This window comes from Thalia democratica, chromosome 4 (assembly GCF_965202585.1).
Source record: "Thalia democratica chromosome 4, ktThaDemo2.hap1.1, whole genome shotgun sequence".
Lineage (NCBI taxonomy): Eukaryota > Metazoa > Chordata > Thaliacea > Salpida > Salpidae > Thalia > Thalia democratica.
Window position 1 is genome coordinate 17,427,352 of NC_139168.1, and position 18,394 is coordinate 17,445,745.

General features: G+C 23.8%; 1 protein-coding gene across 1 annotated transcript; it reads right to left on the reverse strand.

Annotated features, from left to right (window-relative positions):
- Positions 1 to 1,489: 1,489 nt before the first annotated feature.
- LOC145833950 (alpha-soluble NSF attachment protein-like) lies at positions 1,490 to 16,681 on the reverse strand. Its single transcript, XM_082941228.1, has 9 exons — positions 16,583 to 16,681; positions 16,062 to 16,147; positions 15,389 to 15,550; positions 10,478 to 10,600; positions 9,302 to 9,390; positions 8,025 to 8,162; positions 5,233 to 5,327; positions 4,604 to 4,711; positions 1,490 to 1,995 (listed from the first exon to the last, which is right to left on the reverse strand). The coding sequence occupies exons 1-9, from the start codon at positions 16,650 to 16,652 to the stop codon at positions 1,928 to 1,930; spliced, it is 939 nt and encodes a 312-aa protein (XP_082797354.1). The 5' UTR covers positions 16,653 to 16,681; the 3' UTR covers positions 1,490 to 1,927.
- Between the last annotated feature and the right edge of the window lie 1,713 nt (positions 16,682 to 18,394).

Here is an 18,394-nt window from a genome sequence, read left to right on the forward strand (position 1 = left end):
CATAAAATGTATTTGTTATGTTTTCTAAGAAATATTTTGCCAGTGTTTTACGCCTGACTTATTCTCGTTTTTCTTTGGCTTATTTGGATGCTTTAAGAGTTCTCTACCATATATGGTCATTGTTGTCTCGCTCTGCATATTCAGAGTTCAAAACAAATGAAACAACAAGTAAAATGAAGTAGATTCATTACAAGTTGATAACATAATCTGCTTATACTTATTTTTCAAATTTAAACAAGTTTGAAAAAATTATTAAAAGGTAATGTATACACATAATCTTGTTGCATAAAATACTTAACCTAGTGCTTAATTATAAAGAACTTATTTATTTACTTAAACCCTTTGATTCTAAAATTCTGCAAATCAAACTTTTGTGTATATATCACAGTTTCGCTATAGATGTGTCTTTGCCACAGATCATCAATACTAAAAAGCATACAAAAACTGCTTATTCAAGTAGGGTAGTTGTTCAATATGCTAATAGAACGATTTTGCAGTTTTATGATATTTTATAATGTTTACCAGATGAAGGCATTTGAAATTAAGTAATTTTGTAAATTTCTAGGAAAATTTTGCAATTTTAGTCTGACTTTAAAGGACTTTTTGCCATTTAAAGGCTTTGGAAAATAAAGAATTTGTAAATTTGAACTGACAATATCTGACGTTATTCAAATTTTTCCTGACTTTTTCTTTTAGTTTTTTCTGACCTTGTGGCAGCCCTGGTAAAGAGCAAGCTTGTCAATTGAGGTTCCAATACATGTAGAATTCGCTTATTAATAAATAAACATCAGCTATACATAATTATCATAATCAAAGCAACATTCTTACATACATTTCTTGCGTAAAAACACTTCTATAAATAAATACTAATTAAGTGACGGCTAAAAGTATTAAGTTTTTAATTTGTTTACTTTCAATTTTTCTTGTGGCAATGTATGCTACAACAAATTCACTTTTGAGGTATTTATATAAACCGTGGGCTGACTTCTAGATTAAACTGCTAACCACGCATTTATTTATAATTTTTTTATTATGGTAGTCGTCTGCATTTGTAAAGGATATGTTTAAATTAAAAAATCACAAAAAGTTAATTTAAGCAAAATTTCAATATGATGTAAAGCTATTTTAATGATGGTCTTATACTTTACTAGGTGTTTAAGCCCTGGAAATTATTTCAGAAGCTTTATATTATGCTGCTTAAAGCAAAATATTTCTGTAAAAAATGTCTACTAAGATTAGTAGTAAATTCAGTTGGCGATAAATGAAAGTAAATAAAATTTATTTGCACATTGAAATTTTTTACATGCAGAAATTATTTGATCGCATTAAGTAAAAAAAATATTTCTATTATAGAAAAATCATAACATTTTTTTACAAAAACAAACTAGTATAAAAATAATATTTATAAACTTTTATCACCTCTACACAATGTTTTTATTTTTTGTTAACATTAAATGAAACTTACACTAAATCACATCATAATAAAGTTTCAATACTATTTGTCTGTTTTAAAAATGTCACAAAAAAATTAAAACAAAAAAAAAACAGAAAATTGGTCAGATAAAAATTATTAATAAAAACTATTTGTTATTAATTTTAGTACATAAAAGAAAATAAAGAATTAGCTTAGAAGAAAATAAAAGTTGAGTTGCAGTAAAAACTATAAACTTCAATCGAAAAAAGTTTTTTTTTAAGATAATTATACTTAACTTTTTTAATTTCTCAAAACCATTTTTTTTTAACAGCTTTTTATACTTTTGAATATTATAAGAAGAGTTTTTAAAATATTCAAAAAAAAAACATAAAATTTAAAACTTTTATCATAATAGTTTATTTCAATTTACGAAAGATCTTGCAAGTGTTTACTAAAAACTTAGAAAAAATATTTTCAATATCGTATATGTTTAATAATTTCAATTTACTTAATTTAAGAAAGGTCTTCCTCTTCACTTTGTTGAACGTTTTCATCGTCAGAATCAATTTCCTGATCTTCGTCTGGAAATTTAGTAATAAAATTAAAATAAATAAAACTCAAGTTTTGTTGGGTTTAGAATTGTAAAACTTTTATTGCAAAATTATTTCAACACTATAAGCTAAAACTTTGTTTGATATTTACAGACTATAAATAATATTCATAATCAATTTCCTGATCTCAGTTAGAAAATTAAATAATAAACAGTAAAAAATTTATAATGAAAACTAAAAACAAACAAGGTCTTTTACTAAACACAAATATATTTAAACAAATTTTCATCAGTGTAATACAATTGTTATAATATAAAAAAATGCAATGAACAGATCTTTAATATCATAAAATTTAATCCCATTTGTGGAAAAAGTTATAATGAAACGAAATATAGAATATTAAGAAACTGTAACAATATTTTTGACCTGGTCAAAATTGAAGCCATGTACATTCATTTAAGTAAACCAAAGCTATGTAAGATAAAAGAATTTGATTATTTAGTATCCTTTTTTAGTTAATTAGAGCTCTTATGTTATATTTAATCATGTCTATTTAGAATTCAATTACTTATTTTGTTTTGTTTTTTGCTTGATCAACTAATTTCTGATGCAATCATAAGGCTATATAAGTTAAAAATTTTCTTTATTTTATCACAACTGTATCACACTGATGAAAATTTGTTGAAATGTATTCGTGTTTAATAAAATAACTTTTTTGTTTTTAAACAAGTACAATACCGGATTAAAGTTAAAAAATTATAAAAAGTAAATATTTTAAAATAATGAAAAATTCATATTTATTGCACTAAAAATTATAATAAGTTATGTTGCTCAAATTTAAGTAACATTTTTAATTATAAAGTAATTTGAAACTTTTCCGACATTGAACTTTACAGATAACAAAAAATTTCCAGAGTCTAGTTTTTCGTTTAAAAAAATTAAATAATATAATTATGAATTTATTCTTTCAAGAATTTATTTTACAAATTAAGTTTCGGTCAAAGACCTCGTCAGTGCTTAAATAAATCTTATTCAAATAAAGTTCTAGAAAATTATTCTACTTGAATAAGATTTATTTAAGCACTGACGAGGTCTTTGACCGAAACTTAGTTTGTAAAATAATTTCTTGAAAGAATAAATTCATTATTTTTCCTCCAATAGTTAAGATCTCTCTTTTTGTTTTCTTAAAACCAATACACATAATAATATAATTACAGTAAACAATTGAGATTTTTTAAATGATACTCTAAGTTTATTTTGGGATTTAGGATTCTCAAAACTTAAAGATTTCTAGCAGTTTGGTCAACTAAGGTAAGTGAGTTAAATACTTTAAATCAATAACATATAATCTAAAGTAAAATTTCAATATCAAAAATTAATATATGTACTTCATATATAAACTTAATGTGTATGAATGTTACAAGAATTTAACTAAAGTCTTTAATTTTTTTTTATTTATTATTTATTTAATTTAATAATTTAACAATAGTCTTTAATACTTTTTACATCATTTTTTGTATTATAAATATATCATTTAGCTTTCAAATATAGTCATAAACTTTTTTTAACTTCATAGCGATTATTAATTTTATGTTAATGACACAAAAATTAAATTAATAACAATATTCTTAAACAGTAATGCTTACAATTAGCACAAAGCTGATTAAATTTTGTTTTGATGAAAGCAGTTTACCAATTGGTTGTGCAGATAATTTAGTTTTTGATGCAAACTAATATTAAAAACTAAATTAAATATTTTCTTTCAATCAAGCAACCTATTAAGTTAATCAACTTTTTTTAATAAAAAATTTTTACTTCAAAAAGAATAATATCAGTAACAATTACAAACTATTTTATAATCAAAATATTATATTTAAAGTATGCTTTGTTAAATGATTGTGACTTCTTTTAATTTATATCTAAACTTCTTGTTATTACAATATTGTTAGTAAAAAGTTAAAATAACTACATATTTTTGAAAACTAGCTCTGTAAAATATTACAAAACTATTAATTGCCTACTTAAAAATCAAAATTTGTCATAACAAAGTCAATGAAGTACTGAAAATTTTGACACAGGCAAGAAATATTTTAAACTCTGTACAACTACATGATTTAAACTTGAAGTCTATTTAGTTCCATTGTTAAGAACAATTATACAAGTATGAACTAATATACAGGGCTTAATTTTAATTTAATGAGTATTACAAAAATCAGTGTAAATCCTAAATCTGAAGTAATCGAAAATTTTTATCAAACAGATTAGGTCTTAATACCTAGAACTAGACATGCTACTTAAAACATCTTAAAAGAGAATATTTTTTTTAAAGTAAAAAGAAATGAAAACAAACATGTTTATTTTTACAAAAATGTTTGTAAGTTATTCTTGTATTAATGATGAGTTAATTTGAAGCTACTAGTCATTAAATTTAAAAAAAGATGTTTATATAAACTAAACGAATGAAAAATGTTTTTGGAACCTTTTAAAAACTTGTTTGAGTATTATTTATAAATTTTGTAAAATACACTGGATTAAATAAATACAAAACTACAAACCACTTGAAATAAAACTTTTAATTCTGAGTAGCATTGAAGTCAGCCAGTTAATAAAAAATGTATATAAAAAATATAATACAAACCTCTTGAAATGAGATTTTTAATTCTGAGTAGCATAGATGTCAGCCATTCATCCAACCTCGTTATTCTGTCGTAATGAGCAACACTCTCAGCGAATTCATCAGAACTACCTATAATAATGTGTATTAATAATATTTGATAATATTAGTTTTTATCAATAATACTTAACGCAATAATATCAAAGTGATGAGTAACACTTTCCGCGAACTCAACTGAGCTACCTGCGATATTTCATAATAATGTTGATATCCATGTTAATTAACACTATAATATTGATTTGAAAAAAGTGCTTTTAGGATCTATAACTACGTATTGAAGATTTTTTCAAGTTCTGAAAAACCTAATAGTAAAAATTTTCAACTAGAAAAATAACTCTTTATAATCATTAATACGCTTGTGGTCAAAAGATTTTTATATTAAATAAACTTTTGTTTTGGTAAAAAACATACAAAGCTAATAGTATTTTGTTATATTGTAATATATTTTTAAAAACAGTATAATTTTTTACTAAAAACTTCATCTTAATTTTAAAATCAGTAATCATCAAAAAGATCATAGTAGTTCATCAATAATATTAGACTTTGTATTAAAATACAACTTAAACTGTTATTTTAAACAAACAACAACAAACTTTCATCAAAAGCTTTCACTAATTTTCCAATCAATTTGCACTCCCTAGAGTCCTCGAAAGCAGGCGATAGTATCATGTATCGCTCCATTTGTTGTCTGTAAAAAATGCAAATTTTACTAAATAAAAAACAAACAAAAATAATATTATATAACATTGTATCGTGTATTCATCCATTTGTTGTCTATAAAAACAAAATGATAATAATAACATAATAACTTTAATAGTGGTAAATATAATCATGTATCGCTCCATTTGTTGTCTATAAAAAATAATGAAAATTTTACTATAAAATAATACGAAACGAACGAAAAATAAAATTATACAACTTTGTATCGTGTATTCATCCGTTTGTTGTCTGAATAATTACTATATTTTTAGTATAAAACTTTTGTTGTCTGAATAAAAAATTTTAAAAATTGTTTAATATCATGTACCTTTCCATTTGTCACGATTGCCTAAGGTTTTTTGGATTATTTTTCCTGACTTTCTAATTTTTAAAAGAACAAGTTTTTTTGAACGACTTAAGTTTAAAATTAAGTATAAAGTAAAAATTTGTCTTAGATTGTATAAAAATAATGGAAAGAAACTTTAAAGCTACTTTAAATGTGTTGTACAATAAATAAATTATAAATGATACAAAAAAATATTGTATTTGATAGATTTTTTGTATCTACTCAAAATTTCAATACTTAAAATATAAAAATTACTAAAAATTTTAGCTTTTTTAGTGACTTTCGTTCAAAATTCAAGGTTTTTTTCAAAATTTCTCAAAACCCAGTTATTTCTAGGTGTTTTGGCTACCCTGATTTTTAGACCGAATAAATATACATACTACTTAATTTATAAAAAAAACTTTGTTTCGACTGAACTAAATGATTTTTTTTTTCATATTTACTTAACAAAAACTTTTGTTGGTTAAATTAATTAATAAAACCAATTAATTTTACACTAGTTACGTGTATTTTATTCTAAAAAATGCTGAACACGTCGAATTTTGCAATGAGCTGAATATTTACAAGATCACACGAATTTTGCTGGTAGGAATATATAGTTTAAAAAACTAGCTACTACATAAAGCAGAAAAGCAGAAAAATAATTAACAGATAACATATTTTATATACATTACAACTGCATAGCTAATTTACCTGCTTTAAAAAAAACATTTATTGATTACAAATAACTAAAAATACTTATACATGTTGCTGTTGGTTGTTCAGTTTAAAAGTTAACAAGTAATTTTCTACTGAAATACAAATACCAACAATTATTCTAATGCTGAGTATATAGTAATTATGTGTTATGAATTATTAAAAAAATACAGTGTGAGTTTTATTATAACCTTAAATATATTCTTAGTATTTTAAACAATTTTTATTTAATGTACTACATTAAAAAAGGTCAGCACCAAAGATTTCATAGAAGAAAAGATGTTACTAGTTTTCAAGTTCAAGTAAAAAATATGCCTACAATATAAGTAACAGAACAAAAGCTTAAAAATATTTGTTTGTAAATAAAATACCGACAAGAAACTAAATATTCAAAGTAGCTTTCAATGTGATATGACATTTGACAAAATATGAATAAAAATATACTACCTGAAGTATTTAAAAGTATCAAAACTTCATCAACTACTTATTACTAATCACAGACTAACACATTTTTTTACATTACAAGTAGGAAAATGAAAATGGTACTTTAAATAAAACTTTAACCTAACATATAGAGTTTAAAAGAGAGACTATAAAGGTGGCTCGGTGAAAATCAATAAGTTTTCATACTGATTCTATCGCGCACCAATGCTGTGTTTTGTCAAAGAATTATTTTTTAATCACAACCATTTTCAAGATAAACAACAAGAGTTGAATAAAAACTTTCAACTTTTTTCCAGTTTCTGTATAAAAGAAAATATTTTGCTGGATTTACCACGAAAAAATTGGGCGTGTTTTACTAGTAAATTAATGAAATAAATTGTACAAAACAGCTTGAAAAATAATTGTTATTTATTTCATATACCTTAATCTCGTAATAAGACTGTTTTTGATAAAATAGATATATCCTGACTAAATTTTTGCATTAACAACTAACAGGTTTTTTTTTTAATTATTTGATTAAATGAATAGTAACAGCAATTACTTTCTATACGATATAATAACAAGCTCTATCTGATTAAAATTTATAAATTGTCTCAATCTAATATTATGAATTTCATTTTCTTAGATTATTGAAATTTTAAAATTTTACTTATCGATCTAATTACTAAATATATTTACTTACAAAAAAATTCAGAAATGTGTAATACTTTTTAGCAAATACATAAAAATATCTTTGTGAGTTTCAGCACACAAATAACAAACCTTAACATAGTTTTAAGGTATATGTTTACATACTTAGTCAAGATTTTGTTGTTTATAAAATAAACAACGTCTGTATTATTAAAAAGTATAACACTAAAATTACCATAGCAGTTAATTTTTGTAGTAAAATGAAACAGGTCTTAAGTTAAATATAAGACTTCAAAATATTACTACTTATTTTTTCGAATTATTAATCATGACAAACAGTCTATTGTTTGGTCAAGTAAAAATGATGATACAATTTTGCAAATTAAAAAAAAAATAGCTAAGAAACTATTGTTGAAATAAGACGAAATAGAAGCTTTACAAATTATGTTATAAATATTAATATTATAAAAAATTAAGGTAAAAACAAACGAAGCATTGGTGGACTAACGTAAAGTAGAAAACTCATATAAAACATATATTAACATTATATAATACTAAGGCAAAACAAACTTGGCATTGGTGGAACCCCCTAAGCAAAACTGGCATATAATGGCCTTGAACATGTGTTCCTTGGCGGAGTACTTGAGCAGGGAACTTTCCAATGATCTGGTGGCTACCAAGTCGAACTGTTCTATTGCTTGCGTGTATCTGCAGTGAATTATTCATATTATTATTATTATGTTTATTTCTGTTGTAACATCATTTTGAATGTTATTCTGGTAACTTTTCCAAGCTTTTGGACAAAAAAGTAAGCTCGGGCCTGAGCAAGCAACTCTGGAAAAACTTATTTTGTGTCTTTGCGAGCAACTATGTTTAAGCTATAGCGCTTACCATATACTTTTGAGTGCACAAGAAAAAAACTTTGGAGTTGAACAATATATTTATTTGCATAACATGCAAAAACAGTCTCGTTCTATTTTTCATAGTTAACAGTAAACTTCAATGTGTCATGCAACTATAAAGATAACTAAGTTTAAAAAAAAGTGTTAGTTATCATAAAAAGGCTAAAATTAAATTTTCTACTGAGCACACTTTGTTTCTGTGATTTATTATGGCCAGTTTTTCAAATAGTATTTCCTTATTTAGTATTTTTAAATCACTAAGAGCAGGACTGTAAATATATGTTTTACTCGTTATTCTCACAAAGGCTGTGAAAAACACATAGGTTATAATTTAAAAAAAATCAAACGCAAATTTTTACCTAATAAATAAAATAAACACTGTAAGAATAAAAATGAAATATTAGCACATAACTAATTAATATATCTAACAAAACACTAGCATGCGTTTTACAAAAAAAAATTGTCTGGATCAGCCTTGTTACATACACATAAGTTTTAATAAATATTTTTTAAATAAACTTCTAATTTAGGGATTTGGAACATCTTATACATGTATTATTTTTTTGAAATAGAGCTAATAAATAAAAAAATGCTGTTTATTAAATTGTTTTACTTGAATTTATTGAGTGTAGCAAAAGTTTTGATTACTCTTTTAAAAGCATGTAACAGTGTAACAATTTAAACGCTTGATAAACAAGTATTTAGAAGTTTTTACAAAATATTAAAACGAGCATTTTTTATTTTGAGTGTAATATTGTAGCATTGTAATATTTTGTAAATTGGTCACTTATGCTGTTTTACATCATGTTTGATAAAATGTCAATTTTTATTGATTTGCAATGATGTTAAAGCAAACATACCTTTCAAATAGATCATTTTTTCATTAACTATTTTCTGAAACTATCTATCATTATTATTTGTTAAAAAACATTAAAGTAAACAAACTTTTCCAATTGAGCGTAGTAGTGAGCCATCTTCAGATAACATTTATTTGCAGATGATTTGGATTCCTCGCCGTCGAAAATATCCGCTGCCTGTATTTAATTAAAAAGTTAGGATAAAGTTTACAATTTGGGTGATAAACTTGCTTGCTAAAGTAATTAAAAAGTCTTCGTAATAAGTTTTTAACTATATTATGAAATAATATTTTTTATTAAGTCTTTTGAATATATTTCTTTCTATTATTTTATTTACATCTTTGTAAATGATCAATTCATATACATAATCAGCTTTTATAAATGCTAATAGTAGTAGTAACAAACGTTATTTTTACTTTAATTTTTACAATAAAGTAGATTAATACAACTTTTTTTTCATACCTTCATAAAGGATAAAAAACAAGTGTTTTTGCCAAGAACTCTGTCATTAAGCTTCGAAATTTGAGTGAAACTTTAGTTTGGTCGACAGAATTTGTAAACAGAAACGGCATTTTATGTTTAAAAAACTAAGAAAAGTTAACGGTTTAGTTCAACTAGTAAACACTCTTTTTAACAATACAAACTTAGTTTATTTTCAAAAACTCTAAGAAAGTTAACTATTAAGCAAATAATGGAAAAAAAAATTAACAGGCATTTTTGTAATGATAACTTTTAATTTTATAACAACTTCATTGACAACAATTACTGTAAATAAATTGATTTTTAATATTGTACAGAACTTTCAAATTTCAACTTTTAAAGGAAAGTATAACACCTTACATTAAATAGCTTAGCTTTAATTTATACATAACTTGTTGCATTAAAACGCTCTTTAATTCTAAAAAATATTAGTAAGACTTGAAAAGTATACAATTTAAAATAGGGTATTTTAACAATTAGAAAGCTTTCAGTTGATTGTAAGACAGTAAAAGTTTAAAGTACAAATGTTTTTATATTTTTCTATGGCGCCTTTCAGTTCGAGAAAATAAATCAATTAATTTCAAAATATCTATACCTTAAACCTTTCAATCAACAAACAATAGCAAAAAATTTCAACAAACCATCTTGTAGTTTTGAATGGCAAGATTAACTTTAAAAAAATTAATTTAAAACTACAACCAGTAGTAGCAACAAATTTCAACAAACCATATTTTTGATTTGTTAGTAAAAATCAACCAACAATATAAAAACTCGATAAACAAACCATCTTGTAGTTTTGAATGGCTCGCTCCAGGTTTAGCTGGTCCTGTTCGCACAATTCGGCAATGTTTACGTGGTTCTTCGCAGCCGTGGTGAACCGACCCATGTCCGTGTATATGTCTATTGCCTGCAAAAAAAACAAAATATTTGTAAGTGTATATTGCCTGCAAAAAAATATAATATTTGTAAGTGTATATTGCCTGCAAGTAAATAAAATAAATTTGTAAGTTTATATTGCCTGCAAGTAAAACAAAATATTTGTAAGTGTATATTGCCTGCAAGTAAAGCAAAATATTTGTAAGTGTATATTGCCTGCAAGTAAAACAAAATATTTGTAAGTGTATACTGCCTGCAAGTAAATAAAATATTTGTAAGTGTATATTGCCTGCAAGTAAATAAAATATTTGTAAGTGTATACTGCCTGCAAGTAAATAAAATATTTGTAAGTGTATATTGCCTGCAAAAAAATAAAATATTTGTAAGTTTATATTGCCTGCAAGTAATACAAAAAATTTGTAAGTTTATATTGCCTGCAAGTAAAACAAAATATTTGTAAGTGTATATTGCCTGCAAAAAAATAAAATATTTGTAAGTGTATATTGCCTGCAAAAAAATAAAATATTTGTAAGTGTATATTGCCTGCAAAAAAACAAAATACTTGTAAGTGTATATTGCCTGCAAAAAAAATAAAATATTTGTAAGTGTATATTGCCTGCAAAAAAATAAAATATTTGTAAGTGTATATTGCCTGCAAAAAAATAAAATATTTGTAAGTGTATGTGTATTTTGCTTGAAGAAATTAAAATATATGTAAGAGTAAATGTCTATTGACTACATTAAGAAACATGCAAGTTTACATTTGACTACATACAAAAGACATGTCAGTATCTATTACCAGCAGAAAAAAGTCATTACATGTAGAAACTATAAAACACATATATGTTAGTAAAACAAAAAAAGAAACTTGTAAGTGTATTTTGCCTTCACGAAATATAATATATGCAAGTGTATTTGGCATGATAAGGTACTTAATGATTATTCATTAATTTAAAATGTTCATATTTATCTTTATGACTACTTCTACGAATATAAGGATCTCAACTACAAGATAAAATATCTAAAAATATCATGAAGGCTTGGAATTTTTATTGTAAACAAAACCATTTATATTTTTATTGCCTTAAGGCGCTAAACAATCTGTATTTTTATAGTTAAAATTAAGAGGTAAACTGAAGTTCTTCAAAGTTTTTAAGCTACTTTAATACTTGCTAAATACAAGTATTTTTCTCATTTATATATTAATCATGAATACCATATAGTTATTAAATTTTCATATAAAAAATACACTATCTAATGTTCTTCGCCTAGTTTAATAATAATGTAAATAAAGAAAAGAGTGAATATCGAAATCAAAACGTCATTGATAGATTTATACTTTTATCAAATATAAACGGATATTTTAAATGTAAAAGATTAAGTTTGATATAGTAAATGTTCTTTTACAACAAAGGTATTGCCTGGTTGATTATTTTTACCACCAAAAAGTTAATTTTTTTTAATAAAACAACTTAAAACTTTAAGTTACACTTACTTTTAACAAACCTATGCATTTTTCTGTTAAGCATAATACTAAAACTACTTACATTTATTTCAATAGCTTTTATTTAAATATTAAATATGAGATGTGGTTTTGAAAAAACAAAACATTAATTTTCTCACTTGAAAAACAAGTTAGTTCAAAATAAAATTTAAATTGGTTGTATGTCAACAAACTGATTTTTTATTTGAAAATCCCAAACTAAATTTGGAATAATATTGATTTTCAATTAAATTAACTTTGTTTTATGCCACGTATACTTTTGTAAATATAAAATATATATATATACATATCATTTTATTTTTATTTATAACATAAAAAGAAAAAAATTCCAATACTAATTTCAAAAACTCCACAATACTTAGATAAAGAAGTAAAATTATTATAATTAAAAATGTCTAATTTTATAAAAACATCTTAAAGGAAAAAAATAAAGAAAAAAATTTACATTTAAGAACAAAAATAAAATTGTTTATTATTTTTAAAACTAATTAATTGTAAAATAAAAATACTTTAAAACTGTTACTATATTTTCTGTACGTAACATAGAATTGTTTCAAAAGTTTTACATATTCACTTTTATCATTTGAAAAATTTAAAATTGAAATGATTAATTTTTGTTTAAATATTGCACACATAATTTGAGTTTTTAGTTTCAAAGTATGCAGAAACGGAACTTGAACTTGCTATTAAAATCTTACACATATTAGAACCAATCGACTGCAAGACAAAACAAGGGATCAAGTGTTATTATTAAACTGTTCAATAATCCATTTTGTTTTTTTAATTTTTTGTTTTAATAATTCGTTTTGTGTTAATAGCTTAACTTGATTATTACTAGTATATGTTTGATTAAGTCTTAATCTGTATATCTTGTTTCAGTGTTTAAATTGTTTTTGATTAGGAAATAAGTAATTCCGAAATTTTGCCTTAATTGTAATAAAATTTTTAATAACTAAAAAAGTGTTTTGTCTTGCACTAAAATGGTACTAAAAACTTTTTAAAGTTTTTCCAATTATTAAACTTATTTCACATTTACTAAACTAATAAATTTAAAATATAACTACTTATAGCAATAAACTTTACCCGAAAAAAATCATCAATAAGCTGATTGAAGTGAAAAAGTAAACAAAAATTTATGTATTTTTAGGTCAACATAAAGTGACAATTGAAATTTGCAAACATGTTTTGTGTAATAAACTATTACACAAAAATTTAAATGAGTGTAAATATAATTACGGGCGACGGCATATTTTTATATAAAATTTCATTAAAAGTAGTATACATGCATGCACCAAAAAACCATTAAAACAGCTTTTTGTCATATAAATTAAATGAATATTGGAGTAGGTTTGTTTTTTATATTTTTCTAAAAAATATTAACAAAGCTAACGTATTGCGTTAGAATTTAAACAGGAAGTAAAAAATAAGGTAAACTTTTAAATTTAGTTATAAATAAACAGATCAAAGCTCAAACATAAGTGAAAAGAATCATATAAATAAATATTCATTCTAATAATAGTCTCTACTTGTAATTCGACAAACATACATTTTTAGCTATACCTCTAAAGCTGTACCATGACCACATTTAAACTGATTTCAAAACAAAAACTTTAGCTTACGCACTTTATAAGTAGTTATGTGCTTTGCTTTACTTATAAAATATTAATGAAGTGCTTTTTTATACTGCCGTTTTCCATAACTAATTTATCTAATGCTGGTTTTTGTTTAGAAGTTTTAGAAAAAGTTTACTAACAGCTTAAATTGAAAAGGAGTTTTTAAATTAAGATTTTTTTTCTTTATTAAACTACTTGTAAATGTATTACAAACAAAAGACTTCAATTATTACAGTACAAAACCTTGAAAAACATTAAAATAGTAGTTAAAACTTTAATTACATTTTAAACCATTTATCTAAACATTTAGATATTTTATTTTAGTTTTAGCTTTTTATTTATTCAAGCCATTAACGAAACTAAATTTACTTATCATACTATACTCTTTACAAATCCCAAAAAAGAAGTAAAAATAATAATAAAAACTATTGATGTTTATGAAATAGTTATAATGATAATATTTATATAAACAGTGATTTTAAAATTAACTTTTATTATTTACTTAGTTAAAAACATACAACAAAAAAAACAAAATGTGGTTCTATTTTGTAAATAAAGTGAATAATGAGCGGGTCTAATATTGAAGCAGTTGTATTACAAATCAGCGGGTTTTATTTTAAAAAGAACATATACACACTGTTGCCAAAACTATCTTGTAAATTTTTTCTAGGTTTTTGGAATTTTTTGTATAAAACTAAGCTTAAGTTAAAGAACTGTCCTAAACAGTATAACAACATTGAAAAAATATTGTAAAGCTACTTTAGATGTGTTTTTTAATGAATATTATAATTAAAATTATGTTATAGTACAAAAAAAACCTTTATCTTACAATAGATGTTTTGTATCTAATCGAAATCTTGTTACTTTACATCTAAAAATAGCTTAAAATTTCAGGTTTTTTAGTGATTTTTGTTCGAAATTCTAGGTTTGCTTTGTAATTTCATAAACTCCAGGTTTTTTGACAACTCTGTTTATAATTAAATGTTTATGTTTTAGTTTCTTGTTTAGTATTATTATGTTCAATATGTAGTTCAAAAAAAATTGAAATAAACTAAAAAAAGGTAAATAAATAAAGCGGAGCGGATAATAGAAAAAAAAAATTTAACATCTTGTTTGTTTTTATTTCAAACATATACAATCTAATATAGTATTGTATGCAACTAACAGAACAAAGACTAATAAACAAAATTATAATTTTTTTATAAAAATAGTCAGATAACTTTTAAATCAAAATAGGATCCACTAATATCAACTCTTTAAATAGAATAAATTGCAGTAATAAAATGAATAAAAACGAAAAATAGTAATTACCAAACTGTTAAAAATAGTTTAAATAACTGATACTTTTACAAACTTGTGAAAAATAAGGTGATTATTATTTATTCAGACCTGTTTAAAGAAGTCAGTATCAGGTAGTGATTTAAATTAAACTAATACTTTATCAAAAATATTTTGAAATTCTTAAATTAAAATTGTTGAATCAAGCTAAAAAATGACACAAGTAAAAATGAGAAACTTTTTTTATCTGTTAAAAATGCACAATTTTTTAATTCGTACCTGTTGGAAGCAGTTGGTTGCAGATAGTAATTGAGACCACTACTTTAATAAAATTAATGTAAAGATAAACAAAACTCAAAGCTATTGAACTGAGCCAAAAACTAATAATAGTTTTTAATACAAATGAACTAATTTTTACACAAACCTGTTGAAAGCAGTCGGTAGCAGCATCAACGTCTACCTTCTTGAAGCAGTTTGCTGCATCAACCAATGAGGTTGCGGCTTCGTGCTTGCTAGATAATTGAGTTGAAAATATCTCAGCTGACTTCTTGTAGGCACTGCCCGCCTCGTACCATTTCTTTGACATCTGCGAAGGGAAGTTGTTATTTTAGAAGAATTTATTGTATAACAGCAGATGAATAATATTATTGGATATGCTATAACGAACTACTATGATGTCAGCAAGCTAGTCACTTTAAATTGTCCTATTTTTTATTTAATCTTATTTTATTGTATGTAGTTTATCATCAACAAATTGTCCTTTTTTCAATTATTTTGGTTTTTATTTGTTTTAGTCGTAAATCCTTAACCTAATTTAGTTGAATTTTTGTCCTAACACCTACTAATACTTATTAATTTTTTATATTACTAATCACCTCTAATTACCATACGTCTCTATACATTTGAAATGCTGTAGATTGTCGTTTAATTATTGAACCTTTAGATCTACCATAAGGTAGTGAAATTTTAGTCTTTAATTAGCATTATTGGAAAACTATTTAATAAAATTTTAAAAGAATAAAATTCAACAAACTTTGTACAAATTTTTGTCCTGGTTGTAAGTAATGAAAATAAATACATAATAAAATCCAACAAACTTTGTACAAATTTCCAGCCCTGGTGTACGCCCTGCAAGCATCTTCTAGTTTATTCCTGGAACCGCCAAAAAACGAGTTGAGGAAACCTTTTAAAATCTATATATTATTTTCAATTTAATAAACTTTTGAAGGCATTTAATTGATTGGTGCCTTATAAATGCCTGAACAAATAAAAAATACATTATACTTTACCATATATATGATATTTTCTGAATAACAATGATATCATCTGAAATAATAATTTATGATTATAATTTAAAGTATTTATAAAAAGTTTTGACATTAAGTACTGTCTTAAAAAACAAAAAAACTTTAAAAACAAATTTACAAATTTTATAAACACTATCACCTTTTAAAGAATTTATACACTAACTAAATTTAAACAACTATAATAAAAATAATTTGACAGTTTTTGATATTCTTTCAAATAAATACAATTTGAAAAATTGACATTTAACTATAACAACTATGTTAATAAGTATTGAAAAATGTGTTTTACTCTTATTTAAAAAAATCACTACCTTTTGAGGAATTGACACACTTGTCACCGTCTGCCATGCATTCCAGTGCTTCTGCCTCTTTGTTCTCCATATTTGCAATATTTTTTTATTTAAACCTTAACAAAGTTTATTATTTTTTAAAAGAAACACTTGCTTCAAGAAAAATGTATTTAAAGGTGAGTTGCTCAGATGAAAGTTTTAATAATTACTCATCAAAACTTTACAGATATATAGTTTTATTGAAACTTATATTTCTATGAATTCACATGTTTTAGGTTAACTCTTTGGAAAACAGTATTATCTTTTTTGTTTCTGAACATTAGTAGTTGAAACATTTTAAAGTTAATATTTTTGTAATGACAATAGTATTCAAAAAGTTGGCTATTATTCTTATAGTAATAATAAAGATATGTTTAAATTTTTTTGTTAAAACTGTAAAAGCTTCTTTTTATTATCTAATTTGTTACCTAACATGCTAATAATATAATATTTAGGATTTCAAATAATCTTAGTAAAGATTAAAAGTGTTTATATTAAAAAAAAAGTTTTAAAAGTTGAAACTTTTAATAATTAGTAATAAAAATATTTAAAATTATGTTGCTAATAATTCAATTTTTTCCTACAAAACAGTAAACTACATTTTATCTTATATCTACCAAGTGTAGAATTGCCTGAATATGCTAATACAGTAATGTTGGCAAAATAGCTTAATTTTGTAAGAACCACAGTTTAAACATACAAAATTAATGTTTTCAAATACCTGCAATTGCAAAGTATGTAAATAATTATATACATTTTATTTACGTCAAAAATACTACTCTTTATATTAAACTTTTTATATTAATGTGGTTTACTTGAAAAAGTTTTGATTAAAAAAGTCTACTTTTGGGAAAAAAGCACAATAGGACTATCTTTCAAAATAAGTTGTCAAAAAGTTAAATTATATGTTTAGTGGTTTGTTTAAACATTAACCTATCCTAAAAACTAGCAAGGTTTAGAACAATTTTGTTAAATTTGCAAAATAAACTTATTTTTGGCAAGAATTTTCAGTAAAACAGGTTGAGAATTATATATGAGGGTTGTACAAAAATTTCTAAACCGAAGTCTAAAAACACATTTTTCAGTTAATAAATATTTGTGTTAAAATTATTTATAGAAAGTCACATTATGAATAAGTTTATAAGAATTTTTTAGAAGATTTTATTTTTAACAAGCTGTTTGAAGTGTATGGATGATCATATAAAATAAACTTCTTTTATTAGGGGACAACTAAGGGAAACAATAAATTTCCATTAAGGGTAATAATAAACAGAGTAGCAGACAATGTATATTCAAATGAAAATTCCTCAATATTCACATGATCAATAAAAACAAAAACAGTGTTCAAGAACATACTTAAAACTTGTTCTCAGAGCATATTCGTCTTTAATGATCAAGTGTTCAAACAAGTGAATGCATTGCCCCCCCTTTTAGCTATTTGGTTTTTTAGTAAGTTAGAAACATGAAATCAAACTAAAAATGTACACTAGATATGCTGACAACATTTTTACTATATTCTACAATTAAAAAACTGCAAATGAATTCAATTAAAAATTAAATAATCTTCATCAAAATATTATTTTTACAATGAAATCCAGTACATCAAATTAACTTCCCTTTCTTGACATAAATGTTAAACTGGAAGAGAACAGATTTACTACCTAAATTTACAAGAAACCATTAAATACAGATGTCTATTAAATTTTAACTGTTGTACCTAACAATCATTGAAGAAAAACTTGACCAGACATTTGCTCATCAGAAACAAAAGATTAGTATTAGAACAACTAACGA